General features: G+C 46.0%; 3 protein-coding genes and 1 pseudogene across 3 annotated transcripts; all 4 read right to left on the bottom strand.

The window, feature by feature from the left end:
* Window positions 1-1,982: 1,982 nt before the first annotated feature.
* On the bottom strand, window positions 1,983-4,109 carry LOC122625880. The gene has a single exon (XM_043805929.1). It carries the CDS (start codon window positions 4,014-4,016, stop codon window positions 1,995-1,997), a length of 2,022 nt encoding a protein of 673 aa, XP_043661864.1. The 5' UTR covers window positions 4,017-4,109; the 3' UTR covers window positions 1,983-1,994.
* Window positions 4,110-5,409: 1,300 nt separating this feature from the next.
* Window positions 5,410-7,229, bottom strand: LOC122611802 (annotated as a pseudogene).
* A 1,175-nt stretch (window positions 7,230-8,404) lies between these two features.
* Window positions 8,405-13,616, bottom strand: LOC122611804. The gene is made up of 6 exons (XM_043785137.1): window positions 13,582-13,616; window positions 10,327-10,517; window positions 9,992-10,266; window positions 9,214-9,920; window positions 8,783-9,157; window positions 8,405-8,720 (listed from the first exon to the last, which is right to left on the bottom strand). Exons 1-6 carry the CDS (start codon window positions 13,614-13,616, stop codon window positions 8,405-8,407), a joined length of 1,899 nt encoding a protein of 632 aa, XP_043641072.1.
* Window positions 13,617-15,653: 2,037 nt separating this feature from the next.
* LOC122626428 (membrane steroid-binding protein 2) lies at window positions 15,654-16,598 on the bottom strand. The gene is made up of 2 exons (XM_043806688.1): window positions 16,447-16,598; window positions 15,654-16,390 (listed from the first exon to the last, which is right to left on the bottom strand). Exons 1-2 carry the CDS (start codon window positions 16,481-16,483, stop codon window positions 15,834-15,836), a joined length of 594 nt encoding a protein of 197 aa, XP_043662623.1. The 5' UTR covers window positions 16,484-16,598; the 3' UTR covers window positions 15,654-15,833.
* Window positions 16,599-17,263: the final 665 nt, after the last annotated feature.

Below are 17,263 nucleotides of genomic sequence, written 5' to 3' on the forward strand. Positions count from 1 at the left end.
CTTTGTCCTGGTTTGAAGCCTCTTTGTGTGGTTATCTAATAACTTGAGGTTGTTATATGAGAGAGAACTATTTAATTGCATTAGCTGCTCTGCATACCTAAAGAAAATGGAATCCTTGTATAAAAGGTTTGTTGATGCAGAGTGAGTTAACGAAGGCCAGAGTATTTAGGCGGAATTAAGTGGTGTTGAGTTGGTGTTGGATTAATCAAATTCCAATTGAGTTCAGCAGAGCAATCAGGCTGAGCTGATCAGGAAACTCACTTCGATATATTAGTCTGTGTGGGTTCACTTTCTCAAAAATCGTTCTGTTTCTGCTTGCATAACTCAATTCGCATTATTCGCAATCTGTTTGAACAGGCTAAAGAGGAGCTAAAATCCTTCCAAGCGAGTGCACAAAATCCTCTGGTGCCCAACAAAGCATCCGTTTGGCAAATTTATCTATAAATTTCGCTGTTTGCTGATCCCATTCCTCAGCAGTCAACCATAAATAACATAATCCATATAAGCACAAATACCTTTTTTTGTGCCATTTCAACAATTGAAGCTTTGAATGCATTTTATGTTCTAGTTGGGAGTTTCCAGTTCCATTTTCCCTTTCCAATTCGAATATCCCTTTTTTCATCCGGCTGTTTCTCTGCCTCAGTTGAGTTCTACGCTTGAATTTTTCTGGCGAAACATTTAAATTTGTATTCATCGAGGTGCAATAAATAAACTCGGCACATAAATCATTTTAGCAGCAACTTAAGCTCGGAAAACGGAATTCTCGCCGGCTATCTTACATTTCTCAGCTTCACACGCAAAATGAAAATAGGGCAGAGTATGAATTGCTATATCGAAGCGGTGCGTACCCTATATATTTTTCTTCTTTATGTATAACAAATAAATTGCAATGCTGCATTTAAATTATAATCTTTAAGAGCACCATTTTATATGGAATTTATTTCAGATGAAATGGCTAATGAAATTCAGTGAATTAGCAGACGCAGCTTTTCTACTTCAAGTGTTACGACTGCCATGAAACATTTTTAACGCTTCCCTGGCTGACGTCAAAGGATTCCAAGGATGCGCCGGGGCGAGGGTATATACATTTCGTGCGGCTAAGGACACCTTGGGGAGAGATTGAAGACGATTGCCGAGACGGGTTAGAGACCAAGACTAATTGGCCAAAAACAATAAAGCTCAACTCCTTTAAAACGGAGCAAACATTTGACTCCCCGCCCCTGGCACTCTCCCCTCCGCTCCGCTCCTCTTAAAGTTTTGGCCAAATGTTTGCCAGTCCATTTATAAATCCGTGCAGCTCCGGCTGCCCTATGTGCCCAGGGGATTTTTACCGAACAGGACAAAGCAAATATTGAAACTATAAAGCGTTCGCTTCTTGCTCGCACTCGCCTCCCCTCTCTTTCTAGCAGGCACTATCTGTCTCTTTCGTTGGCGCCATAAGTGTGCTCTGCGTAAGTCTGCCATAATCCTAAAAAAGTTTTGCTGGTGAGTGGGTTAAAAGTAAGAGCAAACTGCGAGTGCCAGTGCCAGTGCGAGTGCGAGTGCGAGTACATGGTACATAAGCGGCTTATGCCATTAGTTCGGAATCGCAGTTGGTCCACCCCATATCCCCATATCCTTATACCCGCATATATCCCTCAAAGTTGCGCCCGCAGGTGGTCCACTCCATTGGCATCTGCCAAGTCATGCGGCAAACTTTTAAAGACTCGCCCGGCGGCAGTGGCCACTAATTGGCACAACTTCGACGTGCAAAATCAAAAGTTATAACTCACAGATAATTGGTGGGGCTGCTGTCCAGGACTTATTGACGGCACTTCTGCGCTTAGGATGAGTCCAGAGGGATCGGCTTGGAGTTAGCTGGGGTGCAGCTGAAAGGTAACTGGCAAGCTTCTTCAAGTTGTATGCCTAAGCTCTAGGAATAGCAACCAATATTCTGAGTAAAGAGTAAGCCATGTTGGTTATAATATTTATATATTTTTGCTGAATTTAAGCAGCTATAGTGCACAATGACAGAATGGCTCCAGCAGGGGATTGTCGATGCAGTCGTTGTTCCTGTTGCCATCGCCCCCAACGCGCACCACTTCCCCGACGAGGGAGAGTTTGCTGCCCTGTCTGCGGGTCATGCCCTCGAAGTAGGCGTTGCCCGGCTTGGCTTTCAGCCGCACCACGATGTCCTTGTCCTTGTACTGGCGCTTCTCCCAGAAGGGTCCTTGCTCGGGATACGCGTTCCTGTGCCCCCTCTCGATGTAGAAGTCATTGTCCCTCTGGGGAGCCGCGAAGTAGGCACTCTCGATCGAATCCAGCTGAAGGGGCATGCAAACGGGGTACTCCACCATCAACTGGTTTACGTAGTCGATGATAATGCTGGCCGATTTCCTCACCACTCGGCTGCTCTCGGGAATGGGCACCTGCTTGTGGCACAGACAGAACTTACTCGGGATGTGGGAAGTGTTGCAGTTCCTCCACGGCGGAATGGGTAGGAAGAGGCTAATGGCCCGGGGGGTTTTCGAACCCTTCAGCTTCCACAGTTCTTCCGTCTTCTGCGTGATGGGTGTATCTTCCAGGGAACTCGGATCCAGGATATGCTTCAAGGTCTCGTGAAGGTCGTAGGTGGTCACCAGACTGTGCGCATTGCCAGCTAGGCTTTTGATGGCCACGGGGTACTTCGCTCTCATCCACGCAGGATACAAAACGGACAGAAACGGCTGGCTGTCCTCGATCATACCCTGGAAACTGCTGCGAAAGCGACCCCATCTCAACCCGTGGTCCGACATGAAGAGTATGATGGTGTTGTTGGTGATGCCCGCGTCGTCGAGGCTCCGCAGCAATCGCTCAAATCTTCCATCCGCCAGGCGGGGCGAGTTGAAGAACTCGTGGAAGCCATTGGCCCACCAGTAGAAGGAGAAGTAGGGATAGCGCTGCGTGTGGGGCAGCAGCCTGTCGTTCATCTCCAGCAGGATGTCTATGAAGGTCCTTTCGCCCCTGCAATGAGTATCTGCCACCGAACTGGCCTGCCTATTCACATACAGATCCACCATGTAGTCGTGCAAATTGTTATCCGTAGTCGGACGCTTGAAGCCGGGCTTGCCGAAGTAGAACATGGAATAGATGGCCATGTCCTCGGCGAAACTGGTATTGTAACCTGCACTCTTGAACTCCTTCCAAATCAGCGGCAGGTTATCCATGCACTTCTGCCGCACCCAATGAGCCTCAGACTCAGTCGCACTGAGGCCCGTCAGCAATGCTATCAAATTTGGATAGGTATTGGTGCCGATCTTGTTGAAGCCCCAAAACTCCACATGCGACATGTTCTGGCGCATATATCGCACAGTTCTCGGCATCTGGCGCAGCAAATTGAGATGCGAGACGGAGTCCAGACCCAAGATCATCACAGAAATGGGTGGCGTTCCACCACTCGAGTGCTTCTCCCCAGCCCAGTACTTCAAGGTCTTCGGGGCTTTCTTCAGCAACTGCTCAGGTGGTGGTTGGATGAAGAAATGGGCATCCTCGTGCAAGGTTTTGTTCGTGAAAGTGTTCATGCACATGACGCGCAAGATCCTCACTCCCTTGGGCACTTTCAGGGCATACGGGAACTCCAGCGGGAACTGGGTGCGACCGTAACTCCTGGGCCTCCAACGTCCCTTGATTCTTACACGAAACCAATAGCACTTTATCTGCCAGTCGTGGGTCAGATCGCTCTCCTGCAGGATTCGGTCGATGTCGCGGGTCAACTTTAGGTACCAATCCCCGTTGGCCGCCTCCGTTCGGAACCAGGTCTGATGGGGGCACTTCAGGTAGAACCTCTTGTCCTGCCACTCCCAGTCGGTGTACTTGGCAATGGTCGGGTTCATCACATCCATGGCTATGATGCGGCATCCGTCGGTGTTCACAAAGAACGCATTGTGTATCTTTCCGCCCGTCTCGTAGAACTGCGTGTCCAGAAACAGCAGCGTGTAGAGGATGAGGGTCGTCAGGATCACACCCAAGCCCAGCTTGCGAAAGCTCCTTTCGCCCATATTCAGGAAGTATAGAACTAGGGATAACCGATTTTTAATTCTAGATACTAAAATTAAGGTGCTGCGAATAGCAAGGCTCACTACGATTGAAGGGAACTTTCTTTGGAAGTGAGAGCTATTATGATGAGTGATAAATGAGTGCGCCATAAACTTCTACTAGCGCAAAGGTTTCTAGTTTTGACAGTTGGGGAAAAATGTTAACACAAGTGGCAGTTATAAAAGTCGTTCATGCACATACTGTTTCATTTTCAAGAGCAAATTTCCTTATGAAATACTGCGAGTTTCGGGAAGTGGGCGATGGAAACTTCCCACGAGGTGCCGCAATGTTTGCCGTCAAATAAAATGCCATTTCTCGCATCCACATCCTCATCCACATCCTCATCCTCATCCACATCCACATCCACCTGGTGGCTAACCAGGTGCCAACAGCCGTTTCGTTTGGTTCCACTGCAGTTGCTAAAGTCTGAAAAGAAATGCGACAGCTGCAAGTCATCAACTCGACAGCGCCAAGAGAATTCGCAACAAAGTGCCAAAAGAGCTTTGGGGGGGGGAGTGGCGGCAAAGGACGAGGATCCTGCGCTCCTGTCTCATATTTTTGTCATTTTCCCAGGCGCCATTTTGTTGGCTAGCAATTTAATTCCATATTTTATGCAGTCGAAATGCGCGCGGAGCATGCGACAAAAAGTTTCTTCTTCTGCTCTTCGTCCTTTGGTCCAGGTCCTGAGTTTTGCCACTGCCTTCTGGCCAACTGCTGCTGTCTCAAGGGGTTAAGGGAATGAGGCCGACAGAGGGTTAAGGCTCACGGAGCTGACTTCCCAGGGGTCAGAATGAAGTCAGACACGAAGGCGGCATAGCCATCATTTTTTGGCGAACGAAAGTCAAGTGAATAATGAGGTGCACTCAACAATATCCCCTTTTCAATAAAGTAGCCAGTTTAACGAATAACTTTAAACTTGGAATATGATTATGTTGTAGTAATCATGCAAGTATCTAAGCACCAAAGAATGTCGAATTATCCTCAACATCTCTCAGCGCGAATGCTTTGAAAACATTGCTATTATTCAACTTTAAATCGCTACGAATAAATAAGTGAAATTAATGTTTTTCACGTTTTTCCATAGGGAATAAATCTATTTATTTTTGTATACAATTGTTAAAACAGTTTACTAGCAAATGGAAAAACTGATAAGCTACATGCTTCAAATGTTGTGCACACGTACTTTTAAGACTCACAGACGAAATCATATCGTGTCCTTGGAGTGCATTGATTCCCATGTGGGCACCTGAACATATTGGGTGAAGTCGTAGGTGGTGAGTCGGGGCGCCAAGAAACCACCGTAGCCATCCAGACCTTTGTAGTATATTCCGATTCCGGAAGTGGACCGCCGGTTTGTCACGACTCCTGAATCGATGAACGGCACCTGATGGGCGCATCCTGAACGAGCCCGGGGTACTCCACCATCAACTGGTTTACGTAGTCGATGATAATGCTGGCCGATTTCCTCACCACTCGGGCTGCTCTCGGGAATGGGCACCTGCTTGTGGCACAGACAGAACTTACTCGGGATGTGGGAAGTGTTGCAGTTCCTCACGGCGGATGGTAGAAGAGGCTAATGGCCCGGTTTTCGAACCCTTCAGCTTCCACAGTTCTTCCGTCTTCTGCGTGATGGTGTATCTTCCAGGGAACTCGGATCCAGGATATGCTTCAAGGTCTCGTGAAGGTCGTAGGTGGTCACCAGACTGTGCGCATTGCCAGCTAGGCTTTGATGGCCACGGGGTACTTCGCTCTCATCCACGCAGGATACAAACGGACAGAAACGGCTGGCTGTCCTCGATCATACCCTGGAAACTGCTGCGAAAGCGACCCCATCTCAACCCGTGGTCCGACATGAAGAGTATGATGGTGTTGTTGGTGATGCCCGCGTCGTCGAGGCTCCGCAGCAATCGCTCAAATCTTCCATCCGCCAGGCGGGGCGAGTTGAAGAACTCGTGGAAGCCATTGGCCCACCAGTAGAAGGAGAAGTAGGGATAGCGCTGCGTGTGGGGCAGCAGCCTGTCGTTCATCTCCAGCAGGATGTCTATGAAGGTCCTTTCGCCCCTGCAATGAGTATCTGCCACCGAACTGGCCTGCCTATTCACATACAGATCCACCATGTAGTCGTGCAAATTGTTATCCGTAGTCGGACGCTTGAAGCCGGGCTTGCCGAAGTAGAACATGGAATAGATGGCCATGTCCTCGGCGAAACTGGTATTGTAACCGGCCCTCTTGAACTCCTTCCAAATCAGTGGCAGATTATCCATGCACTTCTGCCGCACCCAATGAGCCTCAGACTCAGTTGCACTGAGGCCCGTCAGCAATGCTATCAAATTTGGATAGGTATTGGTGCCGATCTTGTTGAAGCCCCAAAACTCCACATGCGACATGTTCTGGCGCATATATCGCACAGTTCTCGGCATCTGGCGCAGCAAGTTGAGATGCGAAACGGAGTCCAGACCCAAGATCATCACAGAAATGGGTGGCGTCCCACCACCCGAGTGCTTCTCCCCATCCCAGTACTTCAAGGTCTTCGGAGCTTTCTTCAGCAACTGCTCAGGTGGTGGTTGGATGAAGAAATGGGCATCCTCGTGCAAGGTTTTGTTTGTGAAAGTGTTCATGCACATGACGCGCAAGATCCTCACTCCCTTGGGCACTTTCAGGGCATACGGGAACTCCAGCGGGAACTGGGTGCGACCGTAACTTCTAGGCCTCCAACGTCCCTTGATTCTTACACGAAACCAATAGCACTTTATCTGCCAGTCGTGGGTCAGATCGCTCTCCTGCAGGATTCGGTCGATGTCGCGGGTCAACTTTAGGTACCAATCCCCGTTGGCCACCTCCGTTCGGAACCAGGTCTGATGGGGGCACTTCAGGTAGAACCTCTTGTCCTGCCACTCCCAGTCGGTGTACTTGGCAATGGTCGGGTTCATCACATCCATGGCTATGATGCGGCATCCGTCGGTGTTCACAAAGAACGCATTGTGTATCTTTCCGCCCGTCTCGTAGAACTGCGTGTCCAGAAACAGCAGGGCGTAGAGGACGAGGGTCGTCAGGATCACACCCAAGCCCAGCTTGCGAAAGCTCCTTTCGCCCATATTCAGGAAGTATAGAACTAGGGATAACCGATTTTTAATTCTAGATACTAAAATTAAGGTGTTGCGAATAGCAAGGCTCACTACGATTGAAGGGAACTTTCTTTGGAAGTGAGAGCTATTATGATGAGTGATAAATGAGTGCGCTATAAACTTCTACTAGCGCAAAGGTTTCTAGTTTTGACAGTTGGGGAAAAATGTTAACACAAGTGGCAGTTATAAAAGTCGTTCATGCACATACTGTTCCATTTTCAAGAGCAAATTTCCTTATGAAATACTGCGAGTTTCGGGAAGTGGGCGATGGAAACTTCCCACGAGGTGCCGCAATGTTTGCCGTCAAATAAAATGCCATTTCTCGCATCCACATCCTCATCCACATCCTCATCCTCATCCACATCCACCTGGTGGCTAACCAGGTGCCAACAGCCGTTTCGTTTGGTTCCACTGCAGTTGCTAAAGTCTGAAAAGAAATGCGACAGCTGCAAGTCATCAACTCGACAGCGCCAAGAGAATTCGCAACAAAGTGCCAAAAGAGCTTTGGGGGGGGGGGGGGGGAGTGGCGGCAAAGGACGAGGATCCTGCGCTCCTGTCTCATATTTTTGTCATTTTCCCAGGCGCCATTTTGTTGGCTAGCAATTTAATTCCATATTTTATGCAGTCGAAATGCGCGCGGAGCATGCGACAAAAAGTTTCTTCTTCTGCTCTTCGCCCTTTGGTCCAGGTCCTGAGTTTTGCCACTGCCTTCTGGCCAGCTGCTGCTGTCTCAAGGGGTTAAGGGAATGAGGCCGACAGAGGGTTAAGGCTCACGGAGCTGACTTCCCAGGGGTCAGCATAAAGTCAGACACGAAGGCGGCATAGCCATCATTTTTTGGCGAACGAAAGTCAAATGAATAATGAGGTGCACTCAACAATATCCCCTTCTCAATAAAGTAGCCACTTTAACGAATAACTTTAAACTTGGAATATGATTATGTTGTAGTAATCATGCAAGTATCTAAGCACCAAAGAATGTCGAATTATCCTCTACATCTCTCAGCGCAAATGCTTTGAAAACATTGCTATTATTCAACTTTATATCGCTACGAATAAATAAGTGAAATGAATGTTTTTCACGGTTTTCCATAGGGAATAAAAAACAATGCCATGATCTATTTATTTGTTTATACAATTGTTAAAACAGTTTACTAGCAAATGGAAAAACTGATAAGCTACATGCTTCAAATTTTGTGCACACGTACTTTTAAGACTCACAGACGAAATCATATCGTATCCTTGGAGTGCATTGATTCCCATGTGGGCACCTGAACATTTTGGGTGAAGTCGTAGGTGGTGAGTCGGGGCGCCAAGAAACCACCGTAGCCATCCAGACCTTTGTAGTATATTCCGATTCCGGAAAGTGGGACCGCCGGTTTCGTCACGACGTCCTGAATATCGATGAACGGCACCGTAGATTGGGCCGCATCCTGAACGAAGCCCGTGTTGGTAAATTCGATGTACTGGTTGTCACTTGGGTAAGGTATAGAAGGCACCGCGGATTTACTGGACACTTGGGCGTCCCTAAGCGGCAGTTTCTCCCTAAAGAACCAGGCATACAATCTGTTAATCACATATAATGCGAAATATTTGTAGATACTTACCTTTTCTGATCGGTGGCTAAGGACGTCCAGTGACTCGTCTTCGTGGGATCTATGAGCTTTCCACTTTCAAACTCAACTGCGCTGAACTGGACCTCCAGTTGAAGATGACCTGCCATCACTCGGAACCGCAGGCCGGTGACCACTGCTGAATTGTTTTCCGCCTTCACATCACCCAGGTCAAGGGATCGACTTTCGTAGCTCAGCTTATGGTAGTCAACGGTATCGGTCACATTCTTGTCGAGTGTGGAGTACGAATCCACGGGCTTCCACTGAAGAGTGGTCTCGTTGATGGCTCCACGTGGCAGAAGCTCACCTTCCTGCACTTGCAGGTGAAAGATGCGATTCTTCTTCACAAACCGCAGGCCTGTCACAATCCTGTGATGTGCAAACTGGATATAGCCCGTATACAAGTAAGAAGGCAGGGTACTAACCTGTTGTTCTTCACATCGGCGAGCACAGGGCGCAGGTTGAAGTAGCGATCCGATTGAGCACTCTGCTCATCGCACAAGCATAGGCAGTAGCTGCACTCCATGAAAAGCCAGCGATTCCAACTCTTTGCACTGTTCGACCAAGTGTGACAGTGTTTTTGAGTGCCATGAACTAGGCCACTCTCATACTCTATGAACTCGTACCGCCGGCTAGAGGTCTTCTCCGCCTGACAAATCTTCATAGACGACTCCACAAAGCGGCAATCGTGCACTCCGCCCGAACATTTTGGCTGCTCGGAACAGAACTTACTATCGAAACAGCCCTCATTTCTGGCGGACTTGTAGTAGCCGCAGTCTCGACTGCACTCTCCATCGCTGTTCAGGTCCACCTCGTTCTCCACGTAACCCTGCAGGAGACGGGTGACCTCCTCGTAGGTGACCCCGTACTCGTGTTTCCAGGGATCACAGCGCCACACGGAGCGATCTGCTCGGCTCATCAGGTCCTTTATCTTCGATAGAGTGCCTTCCGTGCGCTTGTAGGCTGACCTGTCCTGCTCCTCGATAGATCCATCTCGTCCAAATTTCCTCAGCAACAGCCGGGCCCACTCTACTAGGGCGTGAGCCTTCAGTTCGTGAATAATGTAGCACACATAAAAGAAGTAGAGAAATTGCTGCGGCGATTGCGGCGACTTGCACGTTTGGACCTCAAACTGTGTTTAAAAATAGTGAGCGAATAGTTATCTTCTATTCCTTAAAGGAAGTCAAGGTAATATCTTATTACCTGGTTTAACTTGGCCAGTTGGCTGATAAGATCCCTTCCAAAGAATTTCAAGTGATATTTCTCCATATTCATAATGTTCCCATCTCCTGTAAATACCTGCGCCTCAGCCAAGTTGAGTTGTGTGTAATTTTCCCACTCAGCTGACTCGAATTTTCTCATTTTTTTGTAATGCCTTGAAATCCACCTAAATTTATTCGACATTGCTATTATATCAGAAGAACCTTCGAGACTTTCGTTCAGAAAGCCATTGAATCCAATGGCATAGGCAGGAAATTCTAATTGCTGGGATTGTTGTGAAGTCAATACAATACAAAACAGAAAAAAATTAAGTTGACTTACCTCATCTTTATTCAACTGATGCAACTTATCGATTTCCGTAAATATTCTGTCCAACTGCATCTTGTCTTCTTCTCCCATTAGATAATAAGTTTTGTAGCCATGTGCGGGTTTCCCAAATGCCAAAAGCGTGGCCAAAGTAAATATAATTGTACTCCTCATATCTATTACTTCGATTTTTAGAATGGCACTGTATAAATCATAGACTTTTTATAAGCTGCTCGGAGTCTCTCGATCCGATGCTTTCAGTCAACTAAACAGTTTTTGGGTTCGCAACTGTATTATAGGAATTGAGGCTCTTATCTGCCAGATTCGGCAACTGCCCTTCTGGGTTATCACTTGTTTCATTAAAACTGAAGAAATTCTATTCAATTCTGAAGCACTGCCAATCAGAACGGGCAATTTGTGCTCATGGTATGCATATGGCTGAAATCGCACTAAAATTTGTATTTGAACGCAGTCAGAGTCGGTAATTTCTGCAAAATTCATTGTCAGCCGGAGGGTTAAAAACTGTTTAAGCCATTTGTTTGCATATTTTAGCTTTGGTCTGTTGCTGTTATTGTTCGCCGCAGTGCGGCTCAAGTGTAGAGTCAAACATCTGGTCTTGGCTTTTGCTCTCGGGTAAGTAAATTATGAACTGAGCGACGGGCGAGTGGATATCAGTTGCGATCCAAATGGACTGACTGTCTGACTGGACCGAACTTTGAGATGAAACCAATTTATCAGCAGCTGGCCAAGGGTGAAGACTTCAACCCCATTCGAGGAGATTTCGAATAGAACTCTTCTGTGTGCGCAAATGTATGATGGTACTGCTTCACATAATTTGGCCAGCGGCCATGAATGTTATTAAACTTTCAGTTGGTTTTGTGGCTGGGAGTTGTAATAACTTGCTGCCGTCAGACGAATCACTCTATTAAGTCGATTACAATTTATTAAGGGTAGTGTGAGAACTGTGTCGATTTATTTAAATTAAGTACCCGAGCTGCTGCTGCTGGGCACCACTGCGTATGAACAATATTTGTCTAAATTATACTGCTCGTTTCTTGCACTTTCTTAGCCCAAATTGCTTGCAGTCAATTTGCTCAAACGCTTGGCTGCTCCTCGGCCATCACGATAATGTTGATGATGATGGATTTATGTCTGCCATTTGTTTTAGCTTTTAGCCGTATTTTTTTGCCATATCCCTTACGTTTTTCCACCGTGCTGACTTTGATGTTTTTTGTTTTGTTTTTTGCGTCGGCTGTCATCGGCAGCAAAGTGAAAAGTGAAGAGTGAAATGTGAGATGCCTGTGCAAAAATGCCATAAATCAATTTTCGCAATTCACAAATTGCCCCGGCACAAAAAACTCGTCTGACTTTGTAAGCCGAGAATGTTTTTTCCCCAAGGATTAATTGAAACAACGCCAACTTTGAAGTCTCCGTGGCAGCTCAATGGATGAGAGCTGCTTTAAGGTGGAATCAACTTGAACAACGGGAAATTGAAGTAAATTGCCAAGTTAAGCACGGGATAAGCCGAATTCGTAAATAATAATCTGTCGGTGCAAAAGGTCATGGGTCTGGATATCAGCTATCAAAAGGTATGCCTTCAAAGGGGAAATATGCTTTCTATTAAGTCCATGGTGTCATGATATTGACAACCCTTCATGTCATATTAAGCATATTTTACATACTCATAATTGAAATCAAGGCCGGGTAAAAATGTCACCAGCATTAATGCGGCTTTAAAAAAACCACACGGCGGTGCAGAAACAACAGCAATCAGGACCGAGTTAGGGGAAATGCGCAGCGCCGACAAGAACATAAAAAGCCAAATTAGCAATGTTTCACATCAAAGTGCGCATTAAATCCGAGACGATAATCACACACACACACACCGCACACCCACATGCACACGCACACATAGGCACACAGGAGAAGCGTCGTCCTTTGCCTCTTGCTATGCGTAAGGACATACAAAAAACATAATTAACCGCGACCTGACGACAGCAGCAACAACACCAGAAACAACGAGTGAGCTGGCGACCTACAAAATGCCGTCAGCCTAAGAACCTAGAAAGTGCACTGAGAAAAATAGTACATTATATGATAAAGTTATTCAAATATTTGCATAACTTACTTCAAAGCTTACCAAACAGTAATTCTTAGGGCATTTTGTGCGCTATGGCTGTTGATTGTGCAGCTTAGCTTCTGCTGGATTGTTTTCAGTGTAATCCGCTGCGCACTTGGCGAGCATTTTCCGCCCCTTTTCCCTTCTCCCCCCTCTCTTTTCCCGCTGGCATCAGGTTAATGTGACGAGCACAGCTGCCGGTGCTGTGGGAGTCGCTGGGGGCGCTGCCGTTGGAGTCCCGGCCGACATTTTTGCAAATTACACACTTTTGAATATAAAGTACTCGCACAACGCACCCGAGACAGCCAGTCTGTGGCCACTTTTAATGGCTGGCCGGAGTTTCGCCTGCAAACTTGGTCGCAACAACGAAATGCGAGCCTAGAGTCTAGACAGCGCCAGCGAAATGGCTTTGGGTCAACTGAAAAGCTCACAAATTGCGAGGCCCACTCCTTCTGGCCCTGAATTGCAATTAAGCCTGATATATGGGGCAAAACTGGTTCGGCTTTCGTTTCGTTTCGTGTCATTCTGGGCAACATGGATTTATGAATTCCAAATGCCATTGGGCCTGGGGCGGCAATTCTGGGCCCACCCAGTGCCATTTGTGAATCAAATTCTGGGCCTGCGAAGCATCAAAATGTTTCGAGAGCGCCCTCAAAAAACGAAAATTATTGCCATGGCATTTGACATGTCGCATAGTTTGTTGCCAAATTGAAGCCTCTTTCTGCGGAAAATACAAGAAAAGGTTGGGAAACATAAATGCAGCTTTGTTAGAGTTTTTAACCCATGTCTTTCATTAAAATGGCAATGCAACCAGATGGCAAGCCACTGAGGATGTGGTAATTGAAAAACAAGTATAAATACAATTGGTTTTCCTAACTGTAGCAATGTTGAATGTCTTATATACTCGTATAGACCCATTCGCACCCATTGGCATGATTTTATCTGACAAATACTTTCTGTAGAATGAGTTAAAAGCAATCGCGGGGATTCAGTTAAGCCCCAAGTAAGCCCTTCACAATTCAGCTGCAATTTCCCTGCTGGATGTTCCACTTTTGCGCTTACCCATAATTGTCCATGAATGGCAAATCACTCTCGAATGCAATCAAATTAAGGAGCCAAGTGCAGCTTAATCCCTTCACAAACACACTGAAATGTAGCCAGCAGCTGTTGGGCCACAGCCATTGTTGCAAGGGAAAAAAAGGAAAAAGGATGAAAGTGCCGAGATTGGGAGGTGGTGGCTGAGGAAATGGCTGAGGAATTAAAAGAAAAGCGAACCATTTAATGATAATTACAGCGACCATTAGCAATTGTCTGCCGGCAATAATAACAAAGTGAGCATAAAAACCAGACTGCGAAATGAGGGGCGGACTGGGAAGTGCAAGGACTGGGAAAGTGCGGGAAAATGGAGGCGTTGGAAAATCTGGGGGCTAGAGCGTGACGCGCTTTTCAATTACCACGAAGCCGGGCTCAATCTAATGAATTGTTAAATTATGTAATGAAGCGTGTACTTTAGATAAATGAAAACTAATTAAATTAACTCCCGCAAGCAGCGAATGGCAAAGAGCAAAGTAAACTTTGGCCAGAAAGAAAACGAGAGAATCCTTTCCCCTCCATCGCAAAGTCGGAATGCAACTCGGGCGAATTTAATTTGTGTTGTTTGCCAACATTTTAGTTGCCAAATTGGAAAACTAATTGTTTGCCGCACTCACACACACACAGTCATTTGCATTTCCCTGGGCAAACATCGTAATCCAGATTCGGCTGCTGTTTTCTAGCAATTAGGCACGTTCCACGACATAAGCTCTCATGGTTAATTGCCTTTCACCTAGAACACATCTCCTATGGCCTTCTCCACCTTCTCCACCTGTTTTGGCCCGTTCTGCATTTAATGAGTCATTCGATTCGATTTCGAATGGGTCACGTAAAACATTAAAATGAACGAATGACACTGGAGGGAGGTCTCCAGCTCCAAAAGCATCGTTTGCACATGACAACCAGATGGTAATAAATTCCGAGGTTGGCCCAAATTATATTGGATGCCGTTGCCATAACTGGGAAAGTTTGGAGGCGTGGCTAAGTGGAAATTTATTTTAAGCAGCTACATATAATGAATTGCCCAAATGATAAAGAATCCATTCAGTTAATTCGCTTCAAAGGGTCATTTAATAACTAAATGAATAATTACCTTTATCCGCATTATTGAAATGAAAATGAAATTATTAAATGAAAATGTTTAAAACTTTAAGTGCTCAGTACTAGCAACATTGATTTTTTGTTATGGTGCTGGGTAATCGCAATCGGATTTCAGTAAGTCCAAATAAAAAGCTGGAAGCAGCAGTACAATTTATGCAAATGGGCCACTCCAGGACATTGTCCTTGCCATCTTGGCTCACTCCTCCTTTCCGCCAACTCCCGGGCTTTTAAGGACCATTTGCACTTGTTATTGTTGGCCCTAGTTGTTGTTAACTTTTGAGCCCTTTTGTCACCTTTGCGCTTGATCAAATTCGACACTTCAAATAACACTTTGCCAAATGTTGTTCTTGCTACTTGCGAGCGAGTGTGCGAGAGTGTGTGGGTGTGTGTGTGTGTGTTGTCCTTTTGCACATTTGACTGAATTTGAAGTGTGTGCTTAACAATTATTGGACAACTTTTTTAAATTCCTTAAGCACGTCGACTGACTGCCGAAACTTTGCGCTGGCGAAAAGTAATTTTGATTTTATTAGCTGTGTAGCACCTGACGGCATTCCTTTGGCTCTTCTCGCCTTTCAGCTTTCAGCATTCAGCTTTCAATTCAATTTAAGTCAATTGCGTGTTTGGCGCAAAGTTTTTCCACACACACACACACACATAGCAACACAATGGGAAACCCGAATCACCCGAATCACCCAAAGCCCTGAAAATTCGGCGACAACTTGACAAAGTCAACAGCTTGATGGGCAAAAAGTGCCAAGTAAAAAAGGAAAACACGACAAACAATTTGTTGTTATCGACATTTGCCGTTGTCGATATTTTCCTGTCGAACCGCCGAGGAAAAAAGCGCAAGACAAAGCCGGAAAAACTTTCCGGCTTTCCAAATGCCAAGAGCTCGGTCAAATGGCAAAAAAAGAAGGGGAGAATTCATTTAATCTCAGCCAGGAGGAGATTCTAAAAGAAATAGTCGGCCATTTGTTAGGCAACCTGAAAGCATTGAAAAGTATTTGCTCATGAAGCCAAAAGATGTTTTCATTAATTTGGTTTATTCCACAGCTTACAGCGTAAGTTACAAGTAATTTTTTAAACCCATTTGCAGTAGAATATCCCCTTCAGTTAGCTTGGAAGTAAATTACTAGTTTCAGTGAATAATACTTTATTGCCAAGCTAACAAAATGGGATATTCACAGCCTCCTAAACGACATCAGTCTACTCGGTTTGATCCTCCGTGGCCGAAACTTCATGATTCTCTGGACTGTCACCATCAAAATACATATCCGCATCGACTAGGTAACCTACGATTTTGAATTCGGCTTTCAGGCTCTGCTCCCAGCGACTTATGACATTCGCGGCGCAGACGTCCATGGAATTGCAGGCAATGTGCAGGACCTTGTTGGCATTGCAGCCGGCCAGGAGGGAGTAGGGTCCATGGCTACTGAAGCTTTCGCGGCCCGGACTCAGATCGTATATGAGGCCATTGAGGGCGGTGTAGATGGGTAGACTGGGGCTCGAGCCATCGAAGGCGGTTAGCTCCTCCATGGTGAGCAGGACAATGTCGTGTCCTTTGTTCGCCGGCTCACTGTCCTCCCTGGGCGGCATGTCCAAGTCCTCCAGCGGTTCTTCGCATTTCTCCGAGTCCCTCTTGAACTTGCCATAAAATTGCGACAACTTTGTGGTGACAAAGTAGCCCACCAAAAAGGAGACCAACGCCTGACCCAGCGGACTTCTAAGCACTCTGGAGGCTGTCAACAAATTGGGACCCAGTTCTAAAAGAACAGGTGAGTTCTTAAGTAATTAACTGGTATCAAATTTCTTTACTTACTTGCAGGAAGCATTTCACCAAGTATCGGCATATTCATGACTTTTCTAAAAACTTTAACTGTGCGCTGTTTATGTTGTTTTCGTGCTCAGCATTTCATGAATTTTGAGACTTCAGTCGAAATATATTCGAGTGCAAACTCAGCGGCCATTTGATCATACTCAATTAAGCCGACTTAACAACAATTTACCGCAGTGCGGAGCGAATAAAAATGTTAAGCCACCTGCTGCCAAGCTCATTTACATCAGTCATATAATTTACGTGCACATAAAGAAATTGGTTACTACTCATTCCCTTCAAACTTTTATAAAGAAAATTATTTTTATATTTCTTCTAAGTCTATGTAAAGACGCAATTCAGCTATGTTGTTGCTTATCATTAAAATGGAGATTTTCTGCGAGTGTAGCGCACATAGCTACCGCGTGTGTCTACGCCATTTGCTATTAACATTAATGCCAAATGCTATCGTAAAAAATGTCGCATGAAAACATCGCCAGTCTGCTGTCAGTTGCTGTTTTTATCAAATTGGCTGTACTTGGACTTTAATATGACTTAATAAGCTCATTACAATTTTTTGCCCCACCATGTGTGCATGTGTGCGTGTGTGCATGAGAGCATGTGAGTGTTTGAGTGTGTGTCTCGCCAACAAAGTGTAATTTTGCGCCAGGCGAGTGCTCTGGGAGCCATTCATACGGACGCTTATGTAAATACAAGCACAACTGCAGGGCGACTGGCGGCAGGACGAAGGACGAAGGAGTCCTGCGCCGATTTGGGTCGGATTTAAGCGATACCCTCGGATTGCTCAATTGCTCGGAAAGCC

This window comes from Drosophila teissieri, chromosome 2L (assembly GCF_016746235.2).
Source record: "Drosophila teissieri strain GT53w chromosome 2L, Prin_Dtei_1.1, whole genome shotgun sequence".
NCBI lineage: Eukaryota > Metazoa > Arthropoda > Insecta > Diptera > Drosophilidae > Drosophila > Drosophila teissieri.